Source organism: Lycorma delicatula, chromosome 3 (genome assembly GCF_047948215.1).
Source record: "Lycorma delicatula isolate Av1 chromosome 3, ASM4794821v1, whole genome shotgun sequence".
Classification (NCBI taxonomy): domain Eukaryota; kingdom Metazoa; phylum Arthropoda; class Insecta; order Hemiptera; family Fulgoridae; genus Lycorma; species Lycorma delicatula.
The window spans coordinates 155,202,422-155,219,778 of NC_134457.1; the positions used below are offsets into that span (position 1 = coordinate 155,202,422).

General features: G+C 31.5%; 1 protein-coding gene across 1 annotated transcript in view; it reads left to right on the forward strand.

Moving 5' to 3' along the window:
- Positions 1 to 9,371, forward strand: part of LOC142322126 (protein KRI1 homolog) — a 43,441-nt gene extending 34,070 nt beyond the window's left edge. The window contains exons 9-12 of the mRNA XM_075360840.1: positions 206 to 303; positions 3,983 to 4,267; positions 5,686 to 5,846; positions 8,234 to 9,371. Coding sequence (XP_075216955.1) covers positions 206 to 303; positions 3,983 to 4,267; positions 5,686 to 5,846; positions 8,234 to 8,888 — 1,199 coding nt within the window. The 3' untranslated portion in view covers positions 8,889 to 9,371. The remainder of the gene's footprint in view (positions 1 to 205; positions 304 to 3,982; positions 4,268 to 5,685; positions 5,847 to 8,233) is intronic.
- Positions 9,372 to 17,357: the final 7,986 nt, after the last annotated feature.

A 17,357-nucleotide genomic window follows, 5' to 3' on the forward strand; every position in this document is an offset into this window, starting at 1 on the left:
TTAATTAATTTTGCATGTTTCATGTTGCAGTGGCCCCTAATTCTTTACTTAATAATTTTATCCTGGAGCAATTAAAATAATTTTTTTTTTTACTGAATATGTTTCTTTTTGTTCAGAAAAGTAATATTTTAACACTCATTGTAAATGTTTTTTTTATCTTGTATATTCCTTTAACTTGTTGTGATGTACTTTTACATGATTTCAGATCAATACAAAGATAATAATGATGATGAGTATTATTGTAATGGAACAGGTGAAAGCAATTACCCTGCTGAACCTTATTGTGAGGATGAAGATTTTAATGTAAGTAGATATTGAAATAATTGTGCTCTTTTACATTTTTTGAATGATTGTTTCATTTATGATTGATAAATAAGTAGGCGTTATCTATATATGTAGAGCAATTTACATTCTTTTGTATTTATTTTTTATTAATTTACTGTAATTTGAATGAATAGTTGTTGCCTCTACGTAATCCCTTTATTGTTATTTTTTTGCTTTTTAATTTTTTGCTGCAGATTATATTTTTTGGTAATGTGGTCAATATGAAGTCATTTTGGAGTTAAGTTTCATTGATTTTCTTTATAAGATATTTGATTATTTTCTGTTAAAAAAAAAAACTATAATAAATAGGTTGAAAATTTATTTATTCAACCTATCTAACTTATTATAATATGATTCCTTTTAAACTCTTTGAGTATACTTTTTTAAATTAAAATTATAGTTGATTTATATATGAATATAACTTTAGGTATGAGAAGAATGTTTGTTTTTTGTATTCCTTAGAAATAATATGATGAAAATTATTTTTCAACAGAACCCCCAGTAAAACTCCCATTATTAACACCTAATTTTTCTATTGATTCAAGAAAAGTCAGGTACATGTGAGTCAAGTGTTTGGAATATGATTAGAAGTTATTTTTAAGTTGAATAACAGTTAGTCACTAAATGCACTTGGTTTTCCTTTATCTAAATATCAGCTGCTAAGGCCATACTATTATCAGTTAAGATGTACTGATAAAAATATCAAAATGGAGTAAGAACTGATGCTGCATATCTTCATTGATACTACATAAAAAAACAAAAAAATTAATAATTTTTATGATAGTAATGTAAATTTATTTCTGATTTCTTAAATATTTGACAGCTAAATAAGATGTATTCAGATAAATGAATACATAATTAAAAAACCACATAATACAGGGTCATTCACGGGAACCGGATGTTTTTAAAATAATCATAAAAAATTGAATATTTACTTTAAAAAAGATTTATTGGTACTGAAACACTTGTTAAATCAAAGCATTTGTTACTTAATCATGAACGAAAAATTATGTCCGGCAAGTGATGTCCATTTTGGGCAATACATTGTTGTAGCCTTTCACGGTAACTGGCCTCAATTCTTTGCAGCATGTCTACATCAATCTGGGTGATGTGATGACGAATTGCGATCTTTAGGTCCTCCAATGTACGCAGTTTATTGCCGTACACACACTGTTTGAGAGTTAAGGCAAGGTGAAATTGATATTCACGCAATAAGTTATAACTTGTATTTATTGAAATTATATAACATTGACACAGTATAACAAATATTTTCCATATTACATATCGTTTAATTTTACGTTAAGAAACAGCACTGGACTGTCTTGAGTCGGCAACTGGAACGCGACTGATATAAGAAACAGCATGTCGTTTAAGTTTATGTTTAGAATACGTTTAGTAACAGCACTGGACTGTCCGAGTCGGCATCTGGACCGCGACTGGCAATAGACTGCCCCTACTCCCCCTTGAACAGTTAGCAGAGAGGTCGATCCGATAGAAACGCTTAACACACGCGATTTCAGAAACCACCACAGAAAAAAATCACAACTACTCAAGTCGGGGGACCGAGGGGGCCAAGGAATGTAGCCGAATCTGGAAACGATCCGTTACGGAGAAGAGCCATCGTTGCCCTCGCTGTGTGCGCTGTAGCTCCATCCTGCTGGAATAACACATTTTGAAAATCGATTCCCCGGTTTCGTAACTCAGGGATGAAAAACGTATTCAACATCGCAATGTAACGATCAGCTGTTACAGTTACAGCAGCATCATTTTCTTCAAAAAAATATGATCCAATAACACCTACCTTTCCTATTGCACACCAGACAGTCACCTTTGGGCTATGAAGTGGTCTCTCGTGAAGCTGATGTGGGTTTCTTTCTGCCCAATACTGGCAATTCTGTTTGTTGATGAAGCCATTCAGATGAAAATGGGCTTCGTCACTCATTAACAATAACAAATTTTCATTTTCTTCAAAAATGGTAAGCATTTGTCGACAAAATTGTAATCACTGCGTGAAATCTTGCTCGTTTAACTGCTGCACGACGGCTATCTTGTAAGGATGGAAATGCAGGTCTGTATGCAGAATTCGTCTTACCGTACTTGTGTTCATTTGAAGCGCTGCTGAATGCCTCTGAATAGGCTTCTGACAATGGCTTCCCTTACTCGTTCGATGTTGTCCAGAGTGCTAGCAGTTTGTCGGGGACCCGGTGGTTTTTTCTTCAATATTTAACCACTTGTTCGAAGGTTGTTTACCCATTGCAATATTGTGTTATGAGAAAGGACACTTGCATTACGTTGGATATTAAACTGACGGCGGAAATCTCACTGAACAGCAGTTACGGATTCGTCATTTCGCCTAAAACTGTCATACGCATACAGGCGTTGGTCTAGCGTCCATGGCTCCATCTCAACGAATAAAATGTAAATGCTATGAACAAAGGAAACGTCAGACACCAGCCACGTGCCGCTCCCACCACGAACGCCCGAGTACAACCCACTTCAAAAACATCCGGTTCCCGTGAATGACCCTGTATAAACATTGTAATTAAAAAACTATGTAACTGGTTACAATATAAAAAAATTTTCTTGTAAAACCGCAAATAACTTGAATCCAGAATAAAAGAAATATAAAAAATATTTCGAACGTTAACAAAAGTAATTCTCCCAATACCAGTAGTCTTTAACATTGTTTGCAAGTGTTTAAAATATCTTCACCATGAAACTTTAGTCACAGTCAGCTCATTTTGCTGCATCTTGACTAGTATTTCATGTCATTAATATCATGGATTTTAATAATCACCTCTGAAATGCCAAATCTTCCTCACACTTTAAACATTCAAGTTAGTTAGGATTTCACCAACCTTGCAGTCTGATTATTTCTCACTACCATCTGAAACATTCTTTCACTATTATAAAAAGTAAATAGTGCTTTCGACACTAACTAAAGAACCATCAATTTTATCATCAGCTCCAATATTGATTTGATTCTCATTTGCACTTATAAGTAAACACAAACAATAATATAAGTAATTTATAAGTAAACTATAACAATAAAATGTTAGATATAAAGCTTAGATTATTATCATTAATTATTTTTAAGACTTAAAAAATGAAATATTAGTTTACTTAAGGTATCATTAAAACCAACTAGATAGCAGCAATGAGACCCACCGGGTTGGTCTAGTGGTGAACGCGTCTTTGCAAATCAGCTGATTTTAAAGTCGAGAGTTCCAATGTTCAAATCCTAGTAAATGCATTTACTTTTATACAGATTTGAATACCATATCATGGATACTGGTATTCTTTGGTGGTTGGGTTTCAATTTACCACACATTTCAGAAATGGTCGACCTGAGAATGTACAAGACTACACTTCACTTACTCTCATACATATCATCCTCATTCTTCCTCTGAAGTAATACCTGATTGTGATTCCCAGAGGCTATACAGGAAAAAAATAAAAAAAGACAGAAGCAACGAGGAAAGTATGATTATGTTACTTTATTCAGCATTGAACTACAGAATGTGTATTTTCATCATTTTAATTATAACTTATGCAGTTTTGAACATAGTGTAGAAATTGTAGTCAACTAAGCTAAGCCGTCATTGAAATAAATAAAATTTAAAAAATTGACTTGTTATATTTATTGTATATTTTTCAGATGGACTGCGATTTTACACCTGAAAAAGCAGCTTTAGCTAAACAAAAGAAATTAGAATTAAGACAGAAAAAAAAGCAGAAAAAGAAACTTTGTTCTGCAAGAGAATCTATAATGCTGAATCAGAATATTAAAAAACCAGTTTTTGATGAAAAATTACATAAAACATTTCAGAATTATTTGGATGAATATTATAGTCTTGATTGTGAAGATTTCATCGGAGATATGCCATGCAGATTTAAATATAGGCAGGTTGTGCCAAACAATTATGGTCTAACTATTGATGAGGTAATTATTAACCTTTTGTTAAGCATAATTTATTGTAGATATATTTTATAAAGTTAAACCCTTATTAAATATATAAGATATATTTTATTGCTTTTACCTAATGACACTTTGATTCTAGGTACATACATTAAATTTTTATGTACTGTGGTACTTAAATGTATACTTTTTTCCAGCTTTTTTAAATTCTTTTTACAGACCCACTACTTTTACCATAATGAAACCACTATCAATATTGAAGTATATTCTTAAAATTAAACAGACGACAAGAAACTACCCAATGTAATGAACCAATTCATCTTTAGCTATAATGGATTCACTATGTACAAAGATGTACATTTACTTTTGAATTATTTTAGTGTTGTAATTAAATTTAATTGTTCTTATTAAAAAATGTTTTAAAAAAGTTCAAAATAAAAAAAAACTGCTTGTATTATTTATCAGTTATGGAATGTATTATATGGAACATACTTTTTTTATTTATTTAAGAATTGTTGTAAATGGAATTTAAAATTCAGTTAAATATTTTACATGTCTTTTACATTATAGCTTACCCATTATAATATGTGTCTTTTAAAATTGTTGTGTAACACGAGATGAATATGTACTGGAAATACATAAGTTATATATGTAAGTATCCAATTAACATTAAAAAACAAAAACCTACTCAGATATATCTGGGAAGTGCAGTACTATCTGAAGATGAGTGTGGCTGATTCTACAGAATAGTTTATCACATAGGATAAATCTTTTTAGTGTTATTTTTAGTATAATATTAATACATGATTACAGTAGGAACATATAATACTTAAAAATTCATTAAGTAAATAAAGTTTAAAATTGTAATCCAGTAATATTTTGTGGACCCACCTCTAGTTAATATTCACTCAGATATTTCTATCATTAATTTGTACTGTTTTCCCATGATCCATCATAACAAATAACTGGGGCTTCATGTTTTTATCCATGGAGTATTGCATTTACCCATTACTGATTTTTATCAATGTACTGTTACTTATTGATCAAAATAAAACGGTTATTTATTAAACATTTTAAAATTTTCATGATTTGGATTTTTAAATCATCCAGAAAGTTTTTTTCCATTGTTAATTGCATCGTTACAGTTATTGCATGCAACTTTCTTTTTATTGTACCTTAAAAAGAATACTGTACCTTTTAAAGGCTAATTTGAATTAATGGGATCACCAAAATGTGAATAGTTTTTTATTTGTTAACATAATTCAGATTAATTAATTCTTATGTTAAATACAACCGGTCTTTCTTTTTCTAATTTCAAAAAAATCCTACCAGTCATTTTCTAAAATCATAGTATTTTCAGTCTTCAGATTAATATTTGATCTGATATATTGTTTTTTTATCATTTTTTAATTGATAGAATTTACTGACTGATTTTATTTTAGATTTTAGCAGCTGATGATAAAGAACTTAATAAGTGGTGTTCAGTCAATAAAATGTATCAGATAAAACCTCAAAAAGTAGAATACTATGAAGTAAAAGCATATGAAAAGAAAAGTAAAAATGAAGAGTTGAAAAGGAAAGTTCTACCGAGTTTATATAAAAGGTATGTTCTATTTAGATAGGTATAAAGCAATTAAATTTTTGCTAAAATTTGTTAATTTTTATTTTAATCTTTGATTAAACAAAAAATTAACAAATAAAACACAATATTTATCTTATAACCGCATCCATTACATGACATACTCGTACACGATACAATAAATCTTCAAAAGAAATTTGAAATGTTTTTTCACAATTCCACACACAATCTGTTCTATTATATGATATATAATTCTTACGTTCCTTCACACGGCTTAAAACAGCCATATCATCTTAAAACTGAAACTAAAGGTTCAAACATGAAAAAAATAAATAAGAAGAAAACATTAAACAGTGAGTAGTAGAATAATTAGGTTTATTCTTCCTATCTATATAATTTAATAAAATAGTAGTTATAAACAAATTTATAACCATATATTTACTTTCTAATTTTGCAGAAAACCGTCATTAAATTTGTTTCGAAAGAAAATATTTCAACAACATTAAATTTAACATCCTAATTTTATAATAAAATTAAAAAGGAAAATGATAATGATATTGTCACGAAACGACAAAAAACTGTTAAAAATGAAGAAACATCATATGAAGCAAAATATCGTTTTCAAGAATATATATTTAAAGTATTTTTCAAAACATAATAACCGAATAAAAAAATATAAAAAAGAAAACAACCTGCTTTTGGAAAATCTTTGTTTGCCGGTTTTGACCCGCTTAATCAGCATAGAAAATAATAAAAAAGGAAAAACCAAAATATAGACTTATTTGAATGTATAAAAAAGGAGCATAATTCAGTGCTAAATTTATACAATAATAATAGTAATTCGCTATTACATCATTGTAATGGTAATGAACTAACATTATTCAGAAAACTTACCAAGACTGTGTACTTGATGTACATATAAAACAAATAATGACTGTGAAAATGAAGTTTTCATTTTTTATAAATGAAAACTTTTCATTTACACCACCAGAATTTAAAAAAAATTGCTAATCGGTAGTAGCCCAATCCATTCCATTCCAGCTCAAATAAGATCAGTTCAAGGACAGTCCAGTCCAAACGAAAACTAGCCAGTCATTCCATTCCAGTCCCATTCATTCCATACCAGTTCAGTCCAAACCAAACCAATCCATTCCAGCCTTGTACTGTCCAGTCAAGTACAGTCCAGTCCAATCCAATCAAAATTATCCAAGAAAAGACAAACCCAGTTCTCAATTTGGTTCAGACAGGGTTTGGGTTAGGTTAGGTCGATTTTTGTTTTTTTGTTGTTTCGTTACAATTTCAGTGCAGCCATTCCAGTATCACATTGCGTGAGGGAGTGGTTTTTTAGTGGGTCCCACTGCAGTAGGCGGTGAACCCCACACACCCAGTATGTACGGGTTACTGGGCGTTTGGTTGCGGCAAATTTTTCCACTTCCAACATAAAACAAAAAAAAAAAGTCCACTTCACTCCAGTCCAGTACACGCACAGTTCAGTCCATTACAGTCCAGCTCATATCAGTCAAGTCAATTCGAGTCTATTCCATTCAGTTCAGGCGTGTCCAGTTAAGGTGAGTCCAGTCTAAACAAAAACAAACCAGTCATTCCAGTCCTGTACAGATAACTTCAGTTTAAACCAAACCAGTCCAGTTCATTCCAGTGTAGTCCAGTAAAGACAAACCCAGTTCTCTATACTCAAGTCTAGTTTGGTTCAGGCAGGGTTGAGTTAGGTTAAGTCAGTTCTAATCAAGTTCAGCCCAATCTTGTCCAGTTCTGTCAAACTCAGTTCAGTTTAGCGAATCAACTCTAATGCAATCCAGTCCGTCGAAACGAGACCAGTCCAGTCCGAATCTGGTGGTTTATGGGTAGATTCAGTTAAAGTAAGGACAGTTTGGTTCAGGTGAGTCAATTCAGGCTGAGTCAAGGACAGTCCAGTCCAAACGAAAACTAGCCATTCATAACATTCCAGTCCGGTTCAGTCCATTCCATTCCAGCCTTGTACTGTCCAGTCAAGTACAGTCCAATCCAATCCAAACTTATCAAAGAAAAGACAAACCCAGTTCTCAGTTTGGTTGACATGGTCGGGTTAGGTTAGGTCGATTCTAACAGTTTTTTGTTGTTTCGTTACAATTTCAGCGCAGTTTACGTATGCTGGAATGGCATCACTTCAATATGTTATTATTTATTATGTACATAATATTACTATTATATATTATACTGAAAATAGCTGTACAGTTGAATGTTTTTTTTTAATTTTAGTCTTGACTTTTATATGTAATGTTTTAATTCTCCTGACGATGGTTTAAGAATCGAAAGATCTGGAGAGTGTGAATATCTTTTAACTGCTGGTAAGTTGGTTTTATTCATTTTTTATTCTACTGTATTATTTAATTTAGAAATTGAAATTGTTACAGTGATCAAATTGATATTAATGAAGATGGAGATAAAGCATCACCAAAGAAAAAGAAGAAGAAAAATAAAAACAAAAAGGTTGATAATGAAGATAAGTTAAATGGCAATTCCAGTAAAAATGATAGGAATTTAGATGAAATTGTTAATGGCAGAATTAAAAAACAGAATAAAAGAGAGCATGAAAATGAGGAAGACAATTTAAATGAAGATGAAACGGGTGTTAATGTAACAAAACATGAACATAAGAAAAAGAAATTTAAATACTCAAAAGAAAATGAGGAAGTTGGAAAATCTAATAGTAGCAGTTTTAATTATGTAGAAGGGGGAAATAATTCTGAGAAATTTAATACAAAAGAATCTAATAGTGGAAATAAAGAAATCAGTGTTTCTAAAAAGAAAAAACAAAAGAAAACAATACTTAAAGAAAACATAACAAAAAAGAATTATAGTAATGAAAATCGTAGAATTATTGATAATGCAAATAAATCAGGGCAATCTAAATTCAAAGGAAATCAGTTAAATAAAAATAGCAATAAAAGGAAAAGCAATTTAGAAACATTTTATAATGATATATCTAATACAAGATTAAAAGCCTATGGAATAAAACCAAAGAAATTTAAGAATAAAATAAAATATGGAGGCATTAATCAAATGTAATTTTAGCTGTAAAATGGCCATGGTACTTTTGTCATAATCATTATGGTTTAGAAACATTGTTAGTTGTTGATGTTTCTGTATAAAAAAAACTTGTGTCTAGAAGATTTGCAAATGTTTTAATTGACTAGAGATTTTGGTCATCATAGTTTTTTCTTCAATTTTTCTGTTGTACAGTCTTTTTCTTTTCCATGAATTAAATATGTTCTTGTTAATTCCCTATTTCTTTTTTTAAAAGAATTATTGTGTAATTCATGTACATAAATTTCATTTATCTTAAAGTAGATAGGTTTTATAACCTTTTATACATTTATTAAAATGAAGGAAGCAATCCTTTTTAATTATTTTAATATATAATATAATCACTATTATACTTGTACTTCTTGAAATGGAAAACTGAACTGTGTCTATAAGTTGCTCACAGTACTTCTGTTTCTTCATACCTTCGCCTTGTGTAAAAGTTAAATAAATTAAGTGATTACCAGATTTGTATCTGATTTTCTTGTATTGTGTCTGGGTTCTTTATTATTAGTCTTGATGGTGAATTTCTTTTTGTTTGAAAATGGTTATTGCTTAACTCAAAGTATAAACATACGTAAAATTGTTGTTCAGCATTTACATGTTCAGGTTGCATTATAAAAATTATATAAAACCCATAAAATTTGGAGCAGTTGTTTGAAGAAAATCTGTAGAAATATACATGATGTACAGTTTTTGCTCCTGTTCATACATATCTATATTTTTCCAAATGTTTACATTGCAATCTGTTAAACTATGAACAACAAAGTAACTCCCCATGGCCCAGTGAGATGAGCATGATATATGACACTTAAATGAGGTGTGGTCTTCTACAGACTCAGGCTGACCATTTCTGAGACATGCAGTTATTTGAACCTCACCCACCAAGTACACCGGTATCCATTGTCTAGTATTCAAATCTGTATAAGAGCAACTAACTGTTGGTGCGATTTGAACTTCAGAACCTTCATCTTAGAAAATTAGCTGTTAAACAACTAATTTGCAACAAGTTAACCACTAGACCAGCCCATTTGGCAATTATATATATATGACTATGGATCTGAGTTTTTTTAAAAATATATTACAATAAATTAAGTAGTATTTATTATGCTAACATGTAAATTTACTGATGCTATTGATAAAAAAAATAACTGAATTGTTGCAGTTTATAATAAAGCATTTATCATTAATCAGCCAGAAACAAGTGCAATGCTGATAGATTTAGAATCATAATATAACTAAAAGGTTAGATGAAATTAATTTAATTAAAAGTTACATGAACTGTTAAGAGGGAGAAACTTTCTGTAGGAATAGAAAAATATCTGATCTACTTTATTTTTTATCGTATTAAATTGCTTTATCTAATGTAGAAAATAATATTAGATATTGTTGTCGAATGTTTGCGGCTCGACCAGATATTGAGAGATAAAAAACTAAAAATTTCCTATAGACGCAATTTATTACTTTAAAAACATAGAAAATAAAATAAATAATGGTAATAGTAATAACAAAAACAATAATAATAATAATAATTGTGAATATATAACTTACAAAATAGTAATTCAAATGACAAGATTTCTTTAAAAACAGTTAAATTATAGAAACCAGAATATGGTCTAATTTACAGAAAACATTTTAATGATGGCTAATATTAATCCCTAATATTGCATTTAGAACAAGATAACATTAGAAAAATCTAAAGTTTATGTAATTCAGTTTTCTGCAAATATTATTACTTCTACTCTTTACAATAGAACTACCTTACACTTTTTGAATTTAATACTGTCACTTTCACTACTCTTTACTAATAACTCACCAAGCAACTTCCTGCATTCAACCACTGTCTACACTGGAATGCTTTTGGCGTACTCTTCACTCGTTACCAAATGCTTATTGAGATAACAGCATCACACAATTGCATTGAACACGGCCTCGCAGAACTACTATTATTTCGACTACACTGAACTACTCACACTACCCTTGTTCCTGCTGGTTCTGTCAGTATTTGTATCCCCTTATCTGTAGAACCAGTACCTGCCTGATACCTTACTGTTGAAGTGTAATAATTTCATTCTCCACACACTTATTTTCTCATAAATTCCTATTCCGGTTCAGTAACCCTTCTCGTCGAACAACTGCGTCCCAAACAGCTCCCTGATAAGGTATGTCAAGTGATCCAGATGAATCACGATCTTCTTTGTTCATGAACTGTGGTGAATTCTGTAGACCATGTCACTGATTCTGTTCAAGGTCCCCCCCATTGGTCTGAAGATTCGAACATCTTCCAGTTGTCTTCCTTGGCCCATCGTCTCTGTTCCCACTTCTTCTGTCATGTCCTCCTCAATCACCGCCTTCGCCATATTCCTATCCACAGAGGTCAAGCCACCCAGATTCGCGCATTCTGGCCCATAATGCAACCACAAGATCCACCGACCAAATACCTATAATGACCTCAAGCGCCTCTCTGAATGTAGTTCTATAAGCAGATGCCACCCACAGACAGCATCTCCGGTGTAGCAACTCAAGAATCACTCTATACTTACAGTATTTCGTAGCAGATGCCTGTATTTCCACCTTGTAAAGAACCGCAGCATAGACAGCTCCAATCAAGAGCCTTCCCTTCTGCTGCTGGGGCCCCCACAGTTCGGCAGGTTGCCCACAATGAGATGCATGGCCCTATCTGCCTGACCGCATGCCTTGAAGACATGGGTGCTATACCGCAGTTGCACATCTAACCATGCAGTTTATTTGTACGGCCATAAGAATGTTCTGTTGCAAGAACTTGATATTCGACCATAAACTGCCATATTTGTCTTCTGGTCTTCAACATGTAATGCAGTGCTTGCAGCCGATATTAACATCTGTAAATGTTCATCTATTCATCCCTTCTTCTTCGGCCATTTCTCCTCTGAATTCCTAGGAGTTACACAGAGTACAGGTTAGCACTTTCCTAGAATGGTACCTCTTAACACAGTTTGTTCAGTTGTTCTGAGGTTTACCGTCCAGATGGGAACCTTTCTTGTATTCAAAACTAATAAACGGCCGAGTTGAACTTCCCTGCTGGACACCAGCAAGGAAGGGTTCCTTCCTTGCTAATGTTTGTTGAGATAGCTGCTCGATAACGAAGGCAATGTCCTGCAGTGTCTTGTTGGTCTTCTGGACTCACCCAAGCAGTGCCGCCAAGCTGTGCTGTACATAGCGACCTTCTAGTGCTGCGATGACATCATCATAGCCGGCTGTAGATAGTACACCCTGAAGAAATTCCATTGCCTGACCCTGAAGTCCAGTGATCAGGAACATGATCTTCTCCGGTGATGTCCAACCATTATGAATGTATACTGTCACGAATTGCCATTTGAAGACAGCCCAAGATGTACTTCCACCAAACTTGGGTAGTTTCACGGCCATAGGATGTTCCATCATGTGCGTAATCCTTACATCTAAACTGTTAACACAAGATTCCTCAGCGCTACAGCCTACTTCCGTTGCCCATGCGATGTCGCTATGGCTAACTTCTATTGAATTCTCTCTTTCAATTTTTGAACAATCCTTATATTTAAAATAAATATATTCTCATTAACAATTTCTTTTTAAATGGCTTTGCAGTAACTTTCAACTGGATTATGTAGGTTGTCATTTGCTTCACTTGCTCATATAAATTAAATTTAAGAATATTTTATTTCATCTAAGTTTGCTTATAACTTAGGTTTCCATATTTTCAATCTAGAAATTTCAACATAAACACATTGCACATGGTAATCATATGATAGAACCATATCAATTTTTCTGTAGTGAATTTGGTATCTGTTTCTTAATCTCTTTTATAGATATTGCCATGGAATTTGATACTTGCTACTTGATAGTTATGGTGTATATCAACCATTGTAAAAACATCTTTTCCTATCACTTTTCACAAACCAGAATCCACTTACTTTTATAGTCATTGACAAGAAAAAGGGTGTGTGATTTCAGTATGGGCATAGTGAGAACGACATAAATCATAATGTATCTGTTACAATCTGTTCAACTAGTGAACAATAAGCAACCCCCTCCCATGAGCCAATGAGATGAGGATAATATGTATGAGTATAGTCTTGTACAGATTCAGTCCATCCATTCCTGAGCTGTGATATTAATTCAACCCCAACTACTTAAGTACACTGGTATCATCCACTGTCTAGTATTCAAATCCATATAAAGTAACTAACTTTTACTATGATTTAAACTTCATAACCTTCGAATTCGAAGGCAGCCAACTGATTTACAATGAGTTAACCACTAGACCAGCCTGGCGGGCTATAGATATTTATTAACTGTTAAAAAATTGAAAGTTATTTTTTTGAAAGAGTCAATAAAACTCTCAGAAAATGAAACCTATTTAAAAAAATATTAAAGTAGTTATGTTTTAAATAAGAAAAACATAAAACAACAATAAACTTGAGAAAGCACTAAGATTTAGGGAAAACAGAGGAAAAATACAAATTGTATTTGTTTGATGATCAGAAAGCAGATGAAAGAAAACTAGATATGAAGTCTTACAATTACTCTCGTACCACCCAGACTTGAACCCCATCAAGATGGTATGGTCTGAAGTAAAAGATTATGTTGGCAGCAGCAATCTCATTTTTGAAATTAACAATATATTACACAAACATGAAAAAGATTGATTAATTGAAATAGACGCATTGTCTAAGCCTTATTGTGAAAAAGTGAAGAATGAAGAAGATGAATGAATACATTGAGCAGGAGTATACTTTAAAATTTCTTTGGAAGATGACAGCAAGAATTAAAATGATAGTAAACTCAGAATTTAGCGACATTGGATGATTGTACTCAGCTGTTGTAGATTTCATATTGGTTTCATTAATTTCTATTTTGTAAAATTGATGGTGTTTTATTTCTCCAAAGCCTAATTATAAGTTCAGTTAATTAAATTTATTGCGATTCATCAATAGATTGACCTAATATCAAATTAAAAAAAAATCTGATGTGAACACTGCTTGACTTCCTTGTACATATATTAAATTACATATACACATTTTTTTTTAAAATGAAAAGTACATAAAAGGAGGCAGCTCTTCTCATTAATAACTTTTTCTTATATTTTTTATTATTATTGTTTATTGTATTTTTTTTTACAATCGGAGGTTAATAATATTAATAAATCAATATATTTAAATTTAAGAAAAAGTTGAACTTTGATTCGAACCGATGTGCCTTCCCCGTGTAAGATTTATTTGGCCATAACTCTGGAACCAATAAAAATAAGTACCTCTTATAACATATCATTGAAAAGCATTCAATGAGGGCTTATTATTACTGCAGTTAAAAAAAAAGCCCAATATCCAATTTGTTTTATTTTAGGCTTTTTTGGACACTTTTGGTCCAATCGATTGCAATCAGAAGGAGAGATGCACAACTAGATGTTGTGCAGTCCTAAATCCAAAATTTCAACATCCTACAGCTAATCGTTTTTTAGTAATGTGAGACACGTACATACGTATGTACAGACGTCACACCAAAACTAGTCAAAATGGATATTTCTGTTGAGATCTGAAAACCAAAGTTTTTTGCAATCACAAAATTCCTTTCCTTTATACAAGGAAGTAATAAAAATGAGAAGACTTCTTAAAGAGGCAACTGTAAAAAATTTACCGTAGAATTCTATTATAAAATTTATCTGTGATAAAGTAATAATAACTGAGTAATTTTAATTAACGTATGGTGTATTATGAATCTTTTAATTGTTAATATTACTTATTTTTAAAAGTAGTGTATACATACATTTACTATTAACTACATACAATAATTGTTCCCCAAGGAACAATAAATCGGCATGAAAATATATAGTACAACAAAAAATGATGGAACCACTAATTATACTAAAAGAATTATAGAATATCAGCTAGAGCAGATCCACTGGCTTACTAGTCGGCTTCAAACTTCATTGTGATACTTATGCTACTTAAATTATAACTTTCTCTAAAATAACTCTTTGAGAGAGATCTCTTATGGATATTTCCTGTTTGTTTTTCTAATGTAGTCACTTCATTAATTACACTGTTATTGAAAGTTATCTGTTCACATTTCTTAAGATGGCACTTACTTTTTGTTTTTGTTCTTTATGGGTTAACTCAGAATTTAGTGATTTTGGATGATGATATTCAGCTGTTGTAGATTTCATACTAGTTTCATTAATTTCATACATTTGAATGTACTGATTACATACATTCATTACAGTTAATCAGTGCCACCTAAGGTTGTATAAAAGCTGATATAATGAATAACAAGAAGAGTTTTCTACTGTATTTCACAACATTACTATATTTGTGTATTCATTTGATAAAAATAATGAAAAAGTTCTTATAAACATCAACTGGTAATGTTTTGCTCTAGTTCTGACCAATAAAAAATTTCCCCTTTTTTATCATTAAATTAATATAGTTCTGTGCTGGATTGGATATAATTAGTAAAGCAACAATTAGTGGTATTAGAATAATAATTTCTAAGAAATTTAAATGTTTATCTAAACTGTTTAAAAAAGTATGCTGCAGAATGTCCTACAATGGAAGAAAACTGTGAATGACTTTCTCAACATCCCATGTTTTTATGGTTTTCTCTGAACAGTGGACAAGACATTGATAAGGTGATATGAATCTCTTAATGGTTCAGTTCATTCTATAATTGGATGCTATTTCTACCTAAAGACCCTTTTTTTCTTTTCTTTTCTTTTCCCTGTTTAGCCTCCGGTAACTACCGTTTAAATAATTCTTCAGAGGATGAATGAGGATGATATGTATGAGTGTAAATGAAGTGTAGTCTTGTACATTCTCAGTTCGACCATTCCTGAGATGTGTGGATAATTGAAACCCAACCACCAAAGAACACCGGTATCCACGTTCTACTATTCAAATCCATGTAAAAATAACTGGCTTTACTAGGACTTGAACGCTGTAACTCTTGACTTCCAAATCAGCTGATTTGGGAAGACACGTTAACCACTAGACCAACCCGGTGGGTTTACCTATAGACCCTGAATCAAGAAAACTGCACTATATATCTGCAGACTTTCAGAATACAATACAACCAATCAATTTTACCTTGGCACAAATGCCTATGATACCGAAATTCCTTTTCTCATAATGTGACCAGCTCTAGGTTAAGGCTATAAGATACATGGAGAATTAATCATAAAGACAGCCAGCCAAAAAAAATCACATTAGGAAAAATTCACCCAGCGTTTACTTTGTTCAATGTGAACCATACATTAATTAGATTTCCTAGTGATGCAACAGGATTCATTGAATCTGCAAGGATTCTACAGTGTTTGATTTCCTGTGAGCATCTGAACACCATAGCGTAAACAAGTTTCTCCTGTGAATTTTTTAAAATTTAATTGTAGTCACTCTTTTCTGTTTATTAATCAGGATGCAGTGAAATAAAAAAATTCTAGAACAGCAGATAAACATAGAATCATTTAGTAATTTCTGTAGGAAATATTTTGCAGAATTTTAACTACTGAGTTTTCTACATACTGGAAAGTAATTTAATAGTAATTATAAGTTTTTTAGATTGTCTGTAACCAAATAAGTCAGACCCTTATTTAATCAATACTCCTGTCAAATTTCTTTAATTTGGAACTAAATGCAAACAGTTCTAAAAAAATTTAGATTTAACTGCATTCATTCAGTGGATTGAAACTGCACGTATATGTATTTAATATAGTCTGGACCATCTGTTTGTAGATTATGCTATAATATATTAGTTTTAATGTTGTTTATAAGTAACTGACTTACATTTTGGTTACTTAAATTTCTGCTGAAATTTTTTATTAATTTTACTGAAGGTGATATAAACATTTCATTGTTTATTGGTAGGTGATCAGTTAATAAAATGTTTTTAGTTTGGACAGCTCTATTTCTGCTTCATCACTGAACATTTTTTGTCTGTTCAGCTAGTCATTTTTCTTGTGTGAAGTATTTTTATGGTTTTATTAAAAGACTATTTTCACTATTTAATTGTGGAATATGCTCAAATTATCTTCGTTTATTATATCATACGCAGTTTATAAAATACATTACTTCTTAAGAAAGATCTACTAATTTTCATTATTTGTACTATGGACCTTATTCTTTCTTTAACACCTGAAAAGCACGTATAAGACAGCAGGCTTAGTAATGTTTACTAGACAATCATTCCTTGTATTACAGAATGAAAAAAGTGAAAGTTTTGTAGGTTTGAACACCTGCATTTTAGTGGATTTGACATCATGCTGAAGTGGCAACAATACTTTTGGTCCAATGAAGAAACAATGAGAAATGACTTCATACCTCACATTCTTAGGAAGCCTGTGGTGCTTTAAATTTTACAATTGCTGATATAATTTATTTTTAATGAACATATGTATTTGGCTTTTGTATTGAGCACCTGAAGAATATTGAACATGTTTAATAT